The sequence below is a fragment of the Meles meles genome, chromosome 4 (assembly GCF_922984935.1).
Source record: "Meles meles chromosome 4, mMelMel3.1 paternal haplotype, whole genome shotgun sequence".
Lineage (NCBI taxonomy): Eukaryota > Metazoa > Chordata > Mammalia > Carnivora > Mustelidae > Meles > Meles meles.
Genome location: NC_060069.1, coordinates 24,240,239 through 24,257,923, shown reverse-complemented (window position 1 = coordinate 24,257,923; position 17,685 = coordinate 24,240,239). Strand labels below are relative to the sequence as shown.

The window sequence follows — 17,685 nt, the reverse complement described above, 5'->3', positions numbered from 1 at the left end:
GTCCTTAGTCCCATAACCTGAATATTATTATTAGAGAGTTTAAGAGATATTTAAATAATTTAGCCAAGGCCACACATCCAGGTGGTATCAGAGCCAAAATTCAAGGCCAAGTTTCTCTCTCTCCAAGCTTACACTCTTAACCACTATGTAGTACTAAAATATTCTAAATCTATTCTCCTCAAAGAATCATTTCCTTTGATCCCTAAAAATTCTTTTTGACAGAACAGCAAGTATTTAGAAAATGTTAGGCTGTGTTAATGATTATACATTATTAATCAATTACCACTTACTGGATGATTTATGGTTTGATTCTTCTTAGTTGACAAATCAGTTGAATTTTTCATATGCACACATTGGAATAAGTTAGCTAGAGTGATTCCCTTGGAGAGCTTCATGTTCATTCCAGGTTGCTATTGGGAACCCAGATTATTTGTCGCATTTTTGCTTTAAAATCCTGGAGTCTTTAAAATGTAGCACCACAACCTACATTGTAGGATATTGATAAGAACAAGGATGCAGGAGGCGATTCAGTAGATACTTAAATGACAAAAAATATAGTGCAAGTTTCACACACCCTGCAGACTGCAGGTTTATATGATAATAAATTATAGTTATCACCAGGACAAAGGGGGGGGAAAAGGCCATGAAATCCAATAGCTCAGTGAGAAATCTGCTAATACAGGTGGTCAAGCTTGTTCCATTTCATTGTCAAAGGGAGGCTATTTATTTGCTTCTGGGTAGTTAAATTACAGAGCCATTTACTGCTGAAAGTTTTCTAGTACGCAGATGTGGATCTAAAGCTCTGGGCTTTAGATTCAAAGTCTGTGAGAAGAAAAAGAAGAAGAATTTACTCCACAGACAGCATAATTGATAAGGTAGAAATCTTTCAGCAACTCCAGAAATAAAATAAGTGCCTGTAAACATTTCAGTGGGAATCTCCTTACATTGTACATTGTGCAGTGTATGTTGGGCGTGGGCTAAGGATAAAAATGCTGCCTATAATGAATAACAGTTTTTAGAAGCTCTTTAAATATATTCCCTTTGATAGCCTCCTATTTAGGTGAGAGGTCAGTGATTGGTGTATGTGTGTATGTGTGTGAGTGTGTGTGTTTGTACGAGAGAGTGAGATGGACAGAGATTCCTTGTGTACCAGAATGCTCAGACACAGAGAAAAAACAGTCATAATCGCTTCTCAGTAGTTTTAAAATCAATGCCAACTTTCTTTGCCTGTTGTGCAAGATGATAGTAATTTTAACCCAATGAGTAAAACTACACATATATTATTTTTTTCTCAGAACATTGAAACAGTTGAGATTGCATACCCTGTATTCATGATTTCCAAACTACCACAACCTAGCAATTGCCAAAACTCGTTAGTCCATCAATAAAATAAATCAAAGATATTCTAATAATAATTTTTATAAGCATTTTTTTTTAAAGATTTTATTTATTTCACAGAGAGAAATCACAGAGAGGCAGGCAGAGAGAGAGGAAGGGAAGCAGGCTCTCTGCTGAGCAGAGAGCCTGATGCGGGACTCGATCCCAGGACCCTGAGATCATGACCTGAGCCGAAGGCAGCGGCTTAACCCACTGAGCCACCCAGGTGCCCCTTTTATAAGCATTTTTATGATGATTTTCCTGTCAGTTGTCTTTCAATCCAATTTCAAATTTTATATTTTGCATGTACTGAGCAACTATATTTTACCATTTGTTTCCTGGGTATAATGCCTGCTTAAGTTGCCAGGTAACTTGACTCTTTTGCCAAGTGACCTTTAAACCAAGACATGTAGGTAATCTCCTTATTAATTACAAATATTAACTTCATCACTCTTAGTTCATGACCAAGTTCAAAGCTTCCAGGCACAGTCTTGATGAGGAATGCATTACATAGCTGAAAGAATTCAAATTCTAATATATACAGCCTTGAAAAACAACCAGCGTATCATAAAGGGCAATGAGTTCACCAAAGTAATCTTTGTGGGAAGTGACCCACAACCAAAGATTAATAGATATGAGTGGTATCAGCTTGCTAAAAGACACAGAAGATGAAGAAAACCAAACATCCCACCTCTGGCTATCTCAGGTTGGAATTGGACAATATTGTCAGGAAATGTTTGCAACCATAACAAAATCCAAATGACTGAAGGCTTGATGACTTGGTGGCTATATCACTCAGTTCTTAGGGAAATAGTTAAGGGTAAGAGCATACATGAAGGTGGCCCAAATGCATTAGGTCTGAATTTCAAGATCTGTTGGCTCTTCTACCTAACTTTTGAGAATCCAGAGACAAACAAATTTAGTAAGAGTAATCTGAAAATTATTTTAAAATATATTTGCATGTGATCAAACCCAAAATGACCATTAACTTAAAGCAGAAATGTGCTTTAATATGCTATAAACGTTTTTCTTAGACTTTTTATTCAAAACTAATCATACATTTACATCACGTTGCAAAGCTAACATAAAGAGATTACATGTACCCTTCACCCAGTTTCCTCAAAGTTTGGATCTTACATAATTATAGTAAAATATCAAAACCAGGAAGTTGATACTGATATGCATGTATAGTTCCACACCATTTTATCACATGTGTAGATTCTTGTAACTACCACTGCAGTCAAAATTCAAAACTATTTAAAATGCTCTTATTTATTTTCTTGAATAGAAAAATGCATTATGACTTCAGATAGAAAGCTCCGAACTACTTGTACTACATAACAGCAAATGAGTATTGGAAGTTATTAATATCAAGGAGATTATCACCTAGTAAAATTATCTGTAAAGGCCAAAGTGAAATTCTGGCAATACAGACAATGTATGTTTTGGTTAAACTCATTTTCCTGCATAAATCATACAACCTCATTATTCAGCCTTCATCTCTCCCCAACATGAGAGTGAACAGTTTTGTAGCACAGTTTACCAATGACAAGTTGCTGAGAATCATATTACTCCCAAACATTTACTTATGAAAGCCCTAGACACACATACACACACACTCTTTTCAGGCATAACGGAGCACTTCACAAGTGCCCTTAAAGCACTAATGAGTTCACCAAAACAAAAGAGCTTATTAATAAATATACACAGAAAACAATGAAATAAACCAGCTAGGTTCTTCCAAGCCAAAGCTATTAGAAGGTTTCTTGTTTTCCCTACCAAATCATTGCAATCTCCAATTCTGATTCTACTCAGAATAATGGAGAAATATAAGATGACAAAAGAAAAAACATCTGAACCCCAGTCTTACCTTGGCCATCTGTGCCTGCACGCCATTTGCCTTGAGAGATGCTACTGCTTTCTGTGCAGCTGCGGGACTGTCAAAATCTACGAAACCATAACCTGTGAAAACACAAAAGCACTTGTTAGTACCACATCTCTCTCCTACCAGTGGAAGGGGTGTTTGCGGTCACACTTGCATTCATAACTCTTGGAATAAACGTGAAGGCTCTCAACTGATTGGCCTTAACATGTCAAGAAAGATACGCAATATCATTAAATACAAAATTATAATTTTCTTATTTATCTGGAGATTGCTTTGGAGATCAGTCAGTGATCTGATTTGGGCTAATTTGATCAGTAAGGTAATATATTATTTAACCAGGATCTTCTTTCTTTGGTGAATTTGCTACAAAAATGAGGAGCACAAAATGCTGAAAAATACAGAGAAGTCTATGTCTAAAGTTAATTTTCAAAACAACAACAACAACAAAAAAACCAAAACTGATGTTAGAGGAACAAGATGGTGGAGGAGTAGGAGACCTAAATATCATCAGGTCTCAGGACTTCAGCTAGATAGTTATCAACCATTCTGAACACCTACAGACTCAACAGGAAATCGAAGAGAAGATGACCAGCAATTGTAGGAACAGAAAGGCAACCACTTTCTGGAAGGTAGGGCATGCAGAGAAGTGAATCCGAGGCAATATACAGGAAGATAGATCATTGGGGAGGGCCCAGCTCCCAGCAAGCAGTAGAGCAGTGGAGCACAAAATTGGAACTTTCAGAAGTCTCCTCTGCTGAGGGATGTCTCCAGTGGCTAAGCAGGGGGTGGAATCCTCACTGGGACAGTGTGGTCTCAGGACCCATGGCGTCACACAAAGACTGGGGGTGCCTGAGTGTGGCAGTGCTCTCAGGTATCGGAGCAGGAAACTGACTGCAGAGGCAGAGCTAAGGAGGCGGCTCTCAGTTTGGGGTTATCTTAAACCATGATCCATGGCACAGTCCAGCCACTGCTCTTTGAGCAGAGATCCCACAAGTGGAAGATCCAGGGAGACTCCTCCTTCCTCCTCCGGGAGGAGTGGTATGGTAGTGCACTGCAGGAATTGGCTGGGTTTGGAGACTCCAAAAGGGGTCATGCACCAGAGATAGAAATAATCAGTCACAGGCTAAGTAGTACAGAGTGCGGCCGGAGACCAGAGAGATAGGAGGGATGGACTGCTTTTCTCTGAGGATGCATTGAGGGGCAGGGCCCTGAGTTCTCGGCTCATCTAAGCCAGAGATTGGGAGGCCGCCATTTTCATTCTCCTCCTCCAAAGATGTATGGAAAGCGTTCAGGGAACAAAAGCTCCCAAGAGCAAACCCAAGCAGATTACTTAGCCTGGCCCCCGGCAAGGGTGGTGCAATTCCACCTCCAGCAAAGACATGTAAGAATCACTGCAACAGGTGCCTCCCCTAGAAGATCAGTTAGAGCATCCAGCCAAGACCAAGTCTCCAATCAATGAGAACTGTAGAACTCCAGAGCTAGGGAAAGCAACACATAGAACTCATGGCTTTTTCCCCAAGAGTCCTAAGTCTTTCAAAGTTAAATTTTTAAAAATTTTCATTAATTTTTTTCTTTCTCTTTTTTTCTTTTTGTTTTGAATTTTTCCTTTTTTCTATTTTAAACATGTTGTCAATACTTTTTTCAAAATTTTTTTTAATTTTCATTTTAACATTCATATTCTATCCCTTCATTGTACTTAACCTTATTTTTCTGCATATATAAAAGTTTTTCTTTCTTTAAAAGTTTGGGATACAGTTTCTTCTAACAGACCAAAATATATCCCTAAATCTACTATATGACTTTATTCTAGTCTCCTGCCTGATCACATTCTCCCTGCCCCCTTTTTTCTTAATTTTTTTCTTTCTTTTTTCAACCAACGTCTTATCTTGTCAATTCCTTTTAAAATCTTTTTTAAATTTTCATCTTTGCAGTCATATTCCACCCGATCATTGTATTTACCCTTATTTTTGGATGTGTATATATATATATATTTTTTTTTCTTTCTTTAAAATTTTGGGAAGCAGTTTCTTCTAACAGACCAAAATATACCCCAAATCTAGGGTATGGCTCTATTTTATTCACCAGCCTGATCATATTCTTTTCTTCTTTTTTTTCCCCCCCTTTCTCCCATTCCCTCCATTCCCCCTACCCCTGGTTGCAGGTCTCTTCTAATTCGTTTAGCATATATTTTTCTGGGGTCATTGTTATCCTTTTAGCATTGTGTTACCCATTCACCTATTCTTCTCTGGACAAAATGACAAAATGGAAAAACTCACCTCAAGGAATAAAAAAGAGAAAGAGGCAGTACCAATTGCCAGGGACCTAATCAATACAGACATTAGTAAAATGTTGGAACTAGAGTTCAGAATGATGATTATAAAGATATTAGCTGGGTTTGAAAAAAAGAATAGAGGATACTAGAGAATCCCTTTGTGGAGAAATAAAAGAACTAAAATCTAACCAAGTTGAAATTTTAAAAATGCTATAAATGAGATGCAATAAAAAATGGCAGCTCTTATTGCTAGGATGAATGAGGCACAAGAGAGAATTAGTGATATAGAAGACCAAATGATGGAGAATAAAGAAATTGAGCAAAAGAGAGACAAAGAACTACTGGACCAGGAGGGGAGAATTCAAGAAATAAGTGATACCATAACACAAATTGGAATGGAGAATGTTCCATGCACACTAGAGAAGAACCTGCATTCTGTTGGTTTGGGTTGGAAGGCTTTGAATATACCTGTGATGTCCATCTTGTCTAGTGTGTCATTTAAAGCCTTTATTTCCTTGTTGCTCTTTTGCTTAGATGATCTGTCCATTTTAGTGAGTGTGGTTAGAAGAGAATAGAATATTATTAGAATAATTGGAATCCCAGAAGAAGAAAGAGAGAGAGGGACAGAAGGTATATTGGGGCAAATTATAGTAGAGAATTTCCCTAATTTGGCAAAGGTAATAAGCATCAAAATTCAGGAGGCACAGAGAACTCCCCTCAAAAACCAATAAAAATAAGGTCAACACCCCATCATCTAATAGTAGAACTTACAAGTCTCAGTGACAAAAAAAAAAAAAAAAAAAAAAAAAATTAAGAAAGAAGCTTGGGACAAGAAGTCTGTGACATACAATTGTAGAAATATTAGACTGGCAGCAGGCCTATCCATAGAGATCTGGCAGGCCAGAAAGTACTGGCATGATATATTCAGAGCACTTAACAAGAAAAATATGCAGCCAAGAATACTATATCCAGCTAGGTTGTCATTGAAAAATAGAAGGAGAGACAAAAAGCTTCTAAGACAAAAACTAAAAGAATTTGCAAATACCAAAACAGCCCTACAGGAAATATTGAAAGGGGTCTCCTAAGCAAAGAGAGAGCCTAAAAGCAACATAGACCAGACAAGAAGAGAGACAATATACAGTTAACAGTCACCTTACAGGCAATACAATGGCAATAAATTCATATCTTTGAAAAGTTACCCTGAATGTAAATGGGCTAAATGTCCCAATCAAAAGACACAAGGTATCAGAATGGATAAGAAAAAAAAAACCCATTAATATGCTGTGTGCAAGAGACTCATCTTAGAGCCAAAGACATCTCCATATTTAAAGTAAGGGGGTGAAAAACCATTTAGAAGTCTAATGGACATCAAAAGAAAGCCGAGGTAATAATCCTTATATCAGACAAATTAGATTTTAAATCAAAGACTATAATAAGAGACGAGGAAGGACACTATATCACACTTAAAGGGTCTGTCCAACAAGAAGATCTAAAAATTTTAAATATCTATGTCCCTAACATGGGAGCAGCCAATTATATAAGCCAATTAAAAACAAAATCAAAGAAACACATGGACAATAATACAATAATATTAGCAGACTTTAACACCCCACTCACTAAAATGGACAGATCATCTAAGCAAAAGAGCAACAAGGAAATAAAGGCTTTAAATGACACACTAGATCAGATGGACATCACAGGTATATTCAAAGCCTTCCAACCCAAACCAACAGAATGCAGGTTCTTCTCTAGTGTGCATGGAACATTCTCCAGAATAGATCATATCCTGGGTAACAAATCAGTTCTCAACTGGTACCAAAAAGTTGGGATCATTCCCTGTGTATTTTCAGAACACAGTGCTTTGAAACTTGAACTCAATGACAAGAGGAAAGTTGGAACAAATTCAAATACATGGAAGCTAAAGAACATCCTACTAAAGAATGAATGGGTCAACCAGGAAATTAAAGAGGAATTGAAAAAAATTCATGGAAACAAATGATAATGAAAACACAACTGTTCAAAATCATTGGGATGCAACAAAGGACCCCTTTCAATATTTCCTGTAGGGTTGGTTTGGTGTTTATGAATTCTAAGAGGAAAGTATGTAGCAATACAAGCCTTTCTCAAGAAACAAGAAAGATCTCAAATACACAACCTAACCCTACACTTACAGGAGCTGGTGAAAGAATAGCAAAGGAAGCCTAAACCCAGCAGGAGATGAGAAATAATAAAGATCAGAGTAGAAATCAATGAAATAGAAACCAAAAGAATAGTAGAACAAATCAATGAAACTAAGAGCTGGTTCTTTGAAAGAATGAATAAGATTGATAAACCCTAAGCCAGATTTATCCAAAGGAAAAGAGAAAGGACCCAAATTAACAAAGTCATGATGAAAGAGGAGAGATCACAACCAGCACCAAAGAAATACAAACAATTATAAGAACATACTATGAGCAACTATACAGCAGCAAATTAGACAATCTGGAAGAAATGGATGCATTCCTACAGACATGTAACCTACCAAAACTGAACAAGGAAGAAATGGAAAACCTGGACATACCCATAACTGGTAAGGAGATTGAAGCAGTCATCAAAAATCTCCCAACAAACAAGAGCCCAGGGCCAGATGGCTTCATGGGGAAATTCTACCAAACATTTAAAGAAGAATTAATACCTGTTTTTCTGAAAGTGTTCTGAAAAATAGAAATGGAAGGAAACTTCCAAACTCATTTTATGAGGCCAGCATTACCTTGATCCCCAAACCAGGCAAAGACCCCATCAAAAAAGAGAATTACAGACCAATATCCCTGATGAACACAGATGCAAAAATTCTCACCAAAATACTAGCCAATAGGATCCAACAGTACACTAAAAGGATTATTCACCACTACCAAGTGGGATTTATTCCTGGGCTGCAAGTTTGGTTCAACATCCTCAAATCAAAGTGACATAATATATTAATAAAAGAACAAGAACCATATGATATTCTCAATAGATGCAGAAAAAGCATTTGACAAAGTACAGCATCCTTTCTTGATCAAAACTCTTCACAGTATAGGGATAGAGGGTAACACCTCAATATCATAAAAGCCATCTATGAAAAACCCATAACAAATATTCTCAATGGGGAAAAACTGAGAGCTTTCCCCTTAAGGTCAGGAACATGGCAATGCTGTCCACTATCATCACTCTTACTCAACATAGTACTAGAAGTCCTAGCCTTAGCAATCAGACAACAAAAAGAAATTAAAGGCATCCAAATTGGCAAAGAAGTCAAATACTCACTCCTTGCAGATGATATGATACTTTATCTGGAAAACCCAAAAGACTCCACTCCAAAACTGTTAGAACTCATACAGGAATTCAGTAAAGTGTCAGGATATAAAATCAATGCACAGAAATCAGTTGCATTCATATACACCAACAAGACAGAAGGAAGAGAAATTAAGGAGTCAATACCATTTACAATTACACCCCAAAACCATAAGATACCTAGGAATAAATCTAACCAAAGAGCCAAAGAATCCATACTCAGAAAACTATAAAGTACTCATGAAAGGAATTGAGGAAGACACAAAGAAATGGAAAACATTCCATGCTCATGGATTGGAAGAACAAATAATGTGAAAATGTCTATGCTACCTAAAGCAATCTATACATTTAATGCAATCCCTATCAAAATACCATAAACTTTTTTCAAGGAAATGGAATAAATAATCCTAAAATATATATGGAACCATAAAAGATCCCACATAGCCAGAGGAATGTTGCAAAAGAAAAGCAAAGCTGGTGGCATCACAATTCTGGACTTGAAGCTCTATTACAAATCTGTTATCATCAAGACAGCATGGTACTGGCAGAAAAACAGACACATAGATCAATGGAACAGAGTAGAGTCCAGAAATGGACCCTCAACTCCATGGTCAACTAATCTTTGACAAAGCAGAAAAGAATGTCCAATGGAAAAAAGACAGTCTCTTCAACAAACAGTGTTGGGAAAATTGGACCGTCACATGCAGAAGAATGAAACTGGACCATTTCTTTGCACCACGCACAAAAATAGACTCAGGTTGGATGAAAGACCTCAACGTGAAATAGGAATCTATCAAAATCCTTGAGAAGAACACAGGCAGCAACCTCTTCGACCTCAGCCATGGCAACTTCTTCCTAGAAACAGCACCAAAGGTAATGGAAGCAAGGACAAAAATGAACTACTTGGGACTCCATCAAGATGAAAAGCTTTTGTACAGCAAAGGAAACAGTCAACAAAACCAAAAGACAAGCGACAGAATAGAAAATATTTGCAAATGACATATCAGACAAAGGGCTAGTATTCAGAATCTATGAAGAGCTTATCAAACTCAACACCCAAAGAACAAATAATTCAATCAAGAAATGGGCAGAAGACAAGAACAGACATTTCTGCAGAGAAGACATCCAAATGGCCAATGGACACATGAAAAAGCATTCAACATCACTGGGTATCAGGGAAATACAAATCAAATCCACAGTGAGGTACCACCTCACATCAGTCAGAATGGTTTAAAAGAAGTCAGTAAACAATAGGTGTTGGCAAGGATGCAGAGAAGGGGGAACCCTCCTACACTCTTGGTGGGAATGCAAGCCAGTACAGCCACTCTGGAAAACAGAATGGAGGTTCCTCAAAGAGTTGAAAATGGAGCTACCCTGACTCAGCAATTGCATTACTGGGTATTTATTTGCCCCAAAGATACAAATGTAGTGATCTGAAGGGGCACATATACCCCAATGTTTATAGCAGCAATGTCCACAATAACCAAACTATGGATAGAGCCTAGATATCCATTGACAGATGAATGGATAAAGAAGATACAATGTGTGTGTATCATATGGTTTCACTTATTTGTGGAGCATAACAAATAACATGGAGGACATGGGGAGATGGAAAGGAGAAGGGAGTTGAGGGAAATTAGAAGCGGAGGTGAACCATGAGAGACTATGGACTCTGAAAAACAACCTGAGGGTTTCAAAGGGGCAGGGGGTGGGAGGTTGGGGAACCAGGTGATGGGTAATAGGGAGGGCACGTATTGCATGGAGCACTGGGTGTGGTGCAAAAACAATGAATACTGATATGCTGAAAAGAAATTTAAAAAAAAAGAAAGAAAAAAAAGATATTGTGTGTGTGTGTAATGGAATATTATGCTGCCATCAAAAATATGAAATCGTGCCATTTGCAATGACATGGATGGAACTAGGGGGTATTACACTAAGCAAAATAAGTCAGTCAGAAAGGGACAATTATATGATCTCATGATTTGAGGAATTTGAAAAACAAGACAGAGGATCATAAGGAAAGGGAAGGAAAAATGAAACAAGGCAAAACCAGAGAGGGAGATAAACCAAAGAGACTCTTGGTCTCGCAAAACAAGCCTGGGTGGCTTGGTGGGTTGGGCCGCTGCCTTCGGCTCAGGTCATGATCTCAGGGTCCTGGGATCGAGTCCCGCATCGGGCTCTCTGCTCAGCGGGGAGCCTGCTTCCCTCTCTCTCTCTCTGCCTGCCTCTCTATCTACTTGTGATCTCTCTCTGTCAAATAAATAAATAAAATATTAAAAAAAAAAAAAAACAAAAAAACGAAGGTTCCTGGAATGGAGAGAGGTGGGAGGGATGGGGTGGCGGGGTGAAGGACATTGGGGAGGGTATGTGCTGTGGTGAGTGCTGTGAATTGTGTAAGACTGATGAATCACAGAAATATACCCCTGAAACAAAATGCATTATATGTTAATTAAAAAGGAAAGACCTAATAACGGTGGTCCCTTATATAAGCAATGGGTCAAATCATGCCTGCCCCTTAGTCCTTGGTTATTTGCAATGTCCCTGTGTAGGAAAGAGTGAGTCAATGAAGATGGGGCATCAGACTCCAGGGATCAGAAGGTGCTTAACCATTTGGGAGCGTGTGAGAAATGCAGAATCCCAAGTGTATTGAGTTGGAAATGTGCATTTCTGGATGATCCCTAGGAGATTCAAATGCCTTTTCAACTTTGAGGAGAGGTGAGCCAGAGCAGGTGCTGACCCCTGATATGAGTAATTCTAGAGAGTTTATTCTAGTTTTTGTGCTGAAGAAAGGGCATTTGTGTGGTAAGTATGGGCCAGTTGAATAAAACTTCTCTGTGATGAGATGAGGGTTGGGGGAAAAAAAGCTAATGTTAATAAAAGCCTTGATATAACTCAGAATTATCACCAACAACCTCAACAGGGCCTGGAACACAGGACACATCTGATATATAGATGCACGTCAACTGTGTGAATGAATAAATGTTGCGAATGAGAGTTAGAGTCTGAACCTAGTTCTCATTCATACCTAAGCTCCTGTTAGTGCACCACAGGACCTTGTCTCACTTGGTGATAATGCCTTAGATAAATTATTTTAACTCTTAAGTGATATGCGCTAGAGTAATTAAATACTCAAAACTTCTTTTAAAAATAACAAAAAGAGACCCATGTCACTTGTCACTTGAGTATAATGTGAAGAAGTCACCAGTGTTGCCTATATGCTCCCTGCCCTTGCTGCCTGTGTGAGTGTGTGTACAGAATAAGGCTAGAAAAATAGCCAGAGTCAAGGAAGCAGAATTGGTGGAAAGGGGATTCTGCATGCCCATAAATAAGATGAGCTTAGTCCTGGGCTTAGCCTCACTCTAATGTCAGCTGCCAAGAATATTTCAAAATAAAAAAGCTCAAGCATGAGTACAAGGGCAGCTTGGCGTGGCAAGTCTAAAAAGCCCATCATATATGCCCTCTCCTCATCTGTCTGGCAGGGATCTACTCTGCACTCTCACAACTTGTTCCTCAGAAGTTTGGAGGTGAGCTACCAAAGCAAACTTACTCACCATACTCTAGGACCACCCCCCATAACCAAAGAAGAGAGTGAGGGAATTCAATTACCAAGTTGTTTCTTTTAATTAACTTTTTAATTTTCTCCCTTCGAATCCCTTCCTCTTTTCCTCCCTCCCAGCATGTTATCCTAAAATGAACTTGTTACACAGCAGTGTACCGCAAAGTGCTCTTGAAAGGCTGGGCAGAGAAGCTGTGAGGTTTGTGTTTCTCATCCAAATGGAAGCCTCCTCTGTCAGTCCCGCTAATTCTTCTCTTGCCACAAAATTCAACCTATGGGAGTAACAGGAGTATTACCACCCACTAAGATGGGTCAGATAGGGGAAATAAAAGCAAAAAGAGAACGGGGAAAAAGAACAAAATAAGTCAAGAAGTAGAGCCGGGGGAATAGAAAGTAAAACTAAAATGTAGATATTATCTCCTTTGTACCACGTACTATATGCTGGGAGGTTGACATGTTGATCCCTGGGGAAACGATGACGTCAGGTCTTACTGGACTCGTGCCCATTCATGGCTACATGAAGAAACAGAGGCTGAAGCAAGGTGGCATAACTAACCCCTAAATTGCAAGCTGCCTAATTGGCGAGTTCAGGCTTGGAAGCGAAGTACTCATAAGCTCTTTCCAAATGCAGCACACAACGAACTACTCTATAAGCCTACTTTGCAAACTCGTTAGTAGCTCCTGAAGCCAACCGGCACAGTTCTCGGAAATCCCTTTATTTTGAAGTCAGGGCATTGAGAAAACAGTCCCACAAACAGATTCAATGCAGTTCATTCAGTCAGTACATTTACTAATGGGGTGGCTGAATTCTCAGTAGAACTGGGTAAGTGAGGTTGGACAAGGCGCCCCCTCCCGCCTCATGCTTTGGTCAATTATCTTCATCCATTATTATGCTCATTCTTTCATTGAGTAATGAAATTCTATTTAAGGCACTTTGCCAGGCACATGGTATATAGGAATTAAAAAGAATAATCTGGGGCGCCTGGGTGACTCAGTTGGTTAAGCATCTGCTTTCAGCTCAGGTCATGATCTCAGGGTCCTGGGATCGAGTCCCACATCCAGCTCCCTCCTCCTAGGGAGACTGCTTCTCCCTCTCCTCCCTGCTTGTGCTCCCTCTTGCTATCTCTCTCTCTCTCTCACAATCAAATAAAATCTTAAGAAAGAAGAGAATGGTTCCACCTCCCACCCTTATGTGTTTTTAGAGTTGAGAGGAGAGATGGACATTAAACAAATAACCATACCAATGAATCTAGAATTGGGCCCTTGAAAGAAAACAAATGCATATAATATGGAATCTAACAATGGATTGCTCATCATTGAAAGTTAAGGAAGCAGTGGCAAGAAATGATTTGCATTTCTTAAAATATCCCTCCAACAGGTTTCCACTGAAGATTGAATGGTTGTGGAGAAGGTGGGCTGCAAGAGCAGAATCAGGACAAGATTTAGGGGCTATTAAAGCAATCTAGACAAATGGTGGCTGGTGATAAAATGGAGGGGATGAAGTGGATGATTTGAATTATATTTTGGAGGCAGAATTAGCAGGACTTGATGATAGATTGACTGGCTTGGGAAGTAAGGAAGATACAGACGACAAGGCTTACTACTGATTTTTCAGCAGAAGCCACTGGGTGGGTGGAGATGTGATTTACTGACATGGGGAGCCTGGAGGAGGATCCAACCAGGGAGAGGGAAAATTAAAATATTGGTTGAGTCAGAAATGCCTGCGAGACATCTAAGTAAAAATGTCAAGGAGCAGTTGGATATATTAGGCTGGTGCTCAGAAAAGAGGCTAGGAATGGAAATATAAAGTAGGAGGTCAACAGCATAAAGATGTGATTTACAGAGATGGTAACAAACAAAAATGCCTAGTGTAGGTAGAAACCAACGGCCCAGGTTTGGAGCTTGAACAACTTCAGCATTTAGGTGACAGATCATAACAGGAGATTGCAAAGGAGGCTGTAGGAGAATCAGAGAGGAAGGAGGGACTGAAAAGGGAATAGGATGTCTCAAAGTCAAGGACAGAAAGTGTTCCAAGAGAGGGAGAGAAATCCACGGTCACATGCCACAGACAATGAGAGCAAGATGAGAGCTTGCAAACGTCCAGTGTGCTTAGGAATATGGGTATCATAATCATGATTTGCTTCAGGCAAGTAGTGGGGAGTGAAGCCTGCTTGGCTGCTTGAAGAGTGAGAGAAAGAGAAGGAGGTTGAGAGAGTGTTCACAGGCCTCCTTGCTGTTATCTTGGTGGGAAGGAGAATTAAGAGGTCTGCTAGAGGGGTGATACGAGGTCAAAAGAGTTGTTTTGGTTTGTTTTAAGATAGAAGATACCATGGTTTTTAATCTTAGTTATACACTAGAATCACTTTGGGAGCTTAAAAAAAAAAAAAAAATACCGGTGTCCGTTTCTTACCTCCAGGAGAGTAAATAAATATCTTTAGTAATGTGGCCCAGGTGTTTACACACAAGTACATACCCAAGTGTGTGCAGATGTGCGTGTATACAGGTGTGTTCCTCAGCTGATTTCCATGGGAAGCCAGGAAACTACAGAAGATTCGTTCAAGTTATTCAACAAACGCTTACTTCTTGCACCCATTATGGGATTGTTCTTGGCAATTACAGATAGGGACAGGAATGATCAAGCAGAAAGCAAGATATCAAAATTTCAGAAGGGCAAGGAGAATATTTATAGAATAATGTTCCTGAAAAGTGAAGGAGGGATAGAATCTGGAACACATATGCAGGGCCGCCCTTACTGAAAAAGGGATCCTTCCCTTTGGTCGTTGAACTTGAAGGCAGAAGAAAAAAAGGTCCCTCTTTGTTAATGAGCGTTATTTATTCATATGTACTGGGTTACTGGGGCTATGCTTAACACATAGCTTGTGCTTAATAAATATTTGTCAAAATTAATTAAAAGTATGTTTAAAAGGTGCTAATACTTCCCAGACTAGAGGGGGAATTAACTGATTAAAACATCTATTAATACATTTTGATTCTAAAGAACAATAAGGAATGCCAAGGGGTCCCCGTCTGGCTCCGCCATGCTGCCACCCAGCCAGGCGGCCCCCGACCTCACGACTGCTTCTGTTCCAACATGGCTCCTTCTTGGGCTGCCTCCGCTTCCTTCCACCCCCACACATTACACAAGATATTACAAAATCATAATGCTGATCTCCAGGGCTGAACTTCAATCCAAACAGAAGAAATCTCTGTGAGGGAATGAGACACCTGAGCTTTCTCTGAATCAGGGAGGGAATGGGTGAACTCTGAGAAGAGTGTGTTTCTAGAACCATCATGCCAGCAAGGAGAGATTTGCCTCTGTACAAAATATCACTTCTACAGAAGGCTCCACAGCAACAGGGGTGCTCAGATCCCCTGACACAAAGTTCTAAAGAAAGAATAAGCCACCGGATATGAAATATTTCACTGAGCTCTGTGTTTTCCATACATATTCGGTCTCACTAATTCAAATGAAAGTGCGGAGGTAAAAAATGTCTTGAGCAACCTCGAAAAACACTCTGACTGTAGAAATGCACGTTGCATCTCTGAGTTTTATGGGACTGTATGCACTACATGCAACCAGGAGAACAGAACGAAATGCAAAGCTGCTGCTAAAGAATAATGATGCATTTATTAAAAAATACAGTGACTTCAATTTGGTTTCAATTTGCTTCCTTAATGCCAAAGACCCAAGTCTGGGAACAGGAACCTCTGCACCTACCTCTGGAGAGGGGCAGCCTAGGGAGATGAGTTCAGCCCCAGCTAATAATGCTTTATGGTCACTGCTAACATCCTCAAGAAAACACTGGTGAATGGAAATCGTCGCAAACCCCAGCCCACGTGGCTGGACGCACACCAGCCTCACTCCCTCAATTACATAATTAAGCTTGGCAGCAGGTTCAAATGAATTAAACCTGAATGTCACTGTTTTCTCCACACCCCTGTCCTTGTTTTTCTTCCTTGTCAGTGAAGAAGGCCGCAGCAGTTCTGCAATTAGTGGGGAGCAGAGCAGTGAGAAAGAACCAACTCCGCACTAATTAGGTCATTCGCCAAATGCACTCATTCCATTGGCAGATATGATCAATGCTTTCATGAAATACCTTAAACTTGTTAATTTAAAATTTTGCTATTTTTATTGAGCCACAAGCCCAGTGACTTTATGGAGAAAAAAAAAATATATATATATATATATATATACACACACACACATATACACACTTAGAAATTGTAACCGAGTTCCACAAACAATGGATTGGCCCCAGGGGGTTGCATAGGTAGGCAACTTCTCTGCGACCTTTGCCATTCGACTGGACCACTGTGTGACAATCCCTTTGCATTTCGATAAAAGTCTCTTTGCGGAAATAACACGGAGGACATGGGGAGATGGAGAGGAGAAGGGAGTTGAGGGAAATTGGAGGGGGAGATGAACCATGAGACTATGGACTCTGAAAAACAATCTGAGGGTTTTGAAGGGGTGGGGGGTGAGAGGTTGGGTGAGCCTGGTGGTGGGTATTGCAGAGGGCACATATTGCATGGAGCACGGGGTGTGGTGCATAAACAATGAATTCTAGTACACCGAAAAGAAATTTTAAAAATTAAAATTTTTTTTTAAAAAAGTCTCTTTGCCGAAAGACAAATATCATATGATCTCCCTGATATGAGGAAGTGGAGATGCAACATGGGGGGTTGGGGGGTAGGAGAAGAATAAATGAAACAAGATGGGATTGGGAGGGAGACAAACCATAAGTGACTCTTAATCTCACAAAACAAACTGAGGGTTGCTGGGGGTGGGGGGGTAGGGAGAGGGTGGTTGTGTTATGGACATTGGGGAGGGTATGTGCTATGGTGAGTGCTGTGAAGTGTGTAAACCTGGCGATTCACAGACCTGTACCCCTGGGGCTAGTAGTACATTATATGTTTATAAAAAAATAAAAAATAAATTTAAAAAAAAGTCTCTTTGCCATCTTCACCAGCCTATTTGGTACTTCTCCGTTGTGCTTGCCTTTTAAATTTCCTATTTCTCGTTGACCAATGTTGGGATTGTACTTTCTGCAGGGGGAGGGGGGCAGGGAGACATTAAAACCAGAACTCCTGGTTCGGATCTGTGGTAACATCTAGTCAGCAGAGAGACACTTGCTCTCAGAGTGAACTGCACACTAAATCTCACAACATTTGCATTGCTCTTCCTCTTTAGAATGGCTGTTGCAAAAGCCCACTTGAAACACAGATGGCTTGATGTAACACCCAACTTCTTTCAAAGCCGATCCAGCTGTGAATCAAATGCGA

The 17,685-nt window shown here is 39.6% G+C and overlaps 1 protein-coding gene across 11 annotated transcripts in view; it reads right to left on the bottom strand.

The window, feature by feature from the left end:
* The window catches only part of RBMS3 (RNA binding motif single stranded interacting protein 3), a 740,514-nt gene that overhangs the window by 430,012 nt on the left and 292,817 nt on the right, over nt 1-17,685 (bottom strand). For all 11 annotated transcript variants that reach the window (XM_046002641.1, XM_046002647.1, XM_046002649.1 and 8 more), the window contains one exon: nt 3,248-3,339. In XM_046002641.1, coding sequence (XP_045858597.1) covers nt 3,248-3,339 — 92 coding nt within the window. The remainder of the gene's footprint in view (nt 1-3,247; nt 3,340-17,685) is intronic.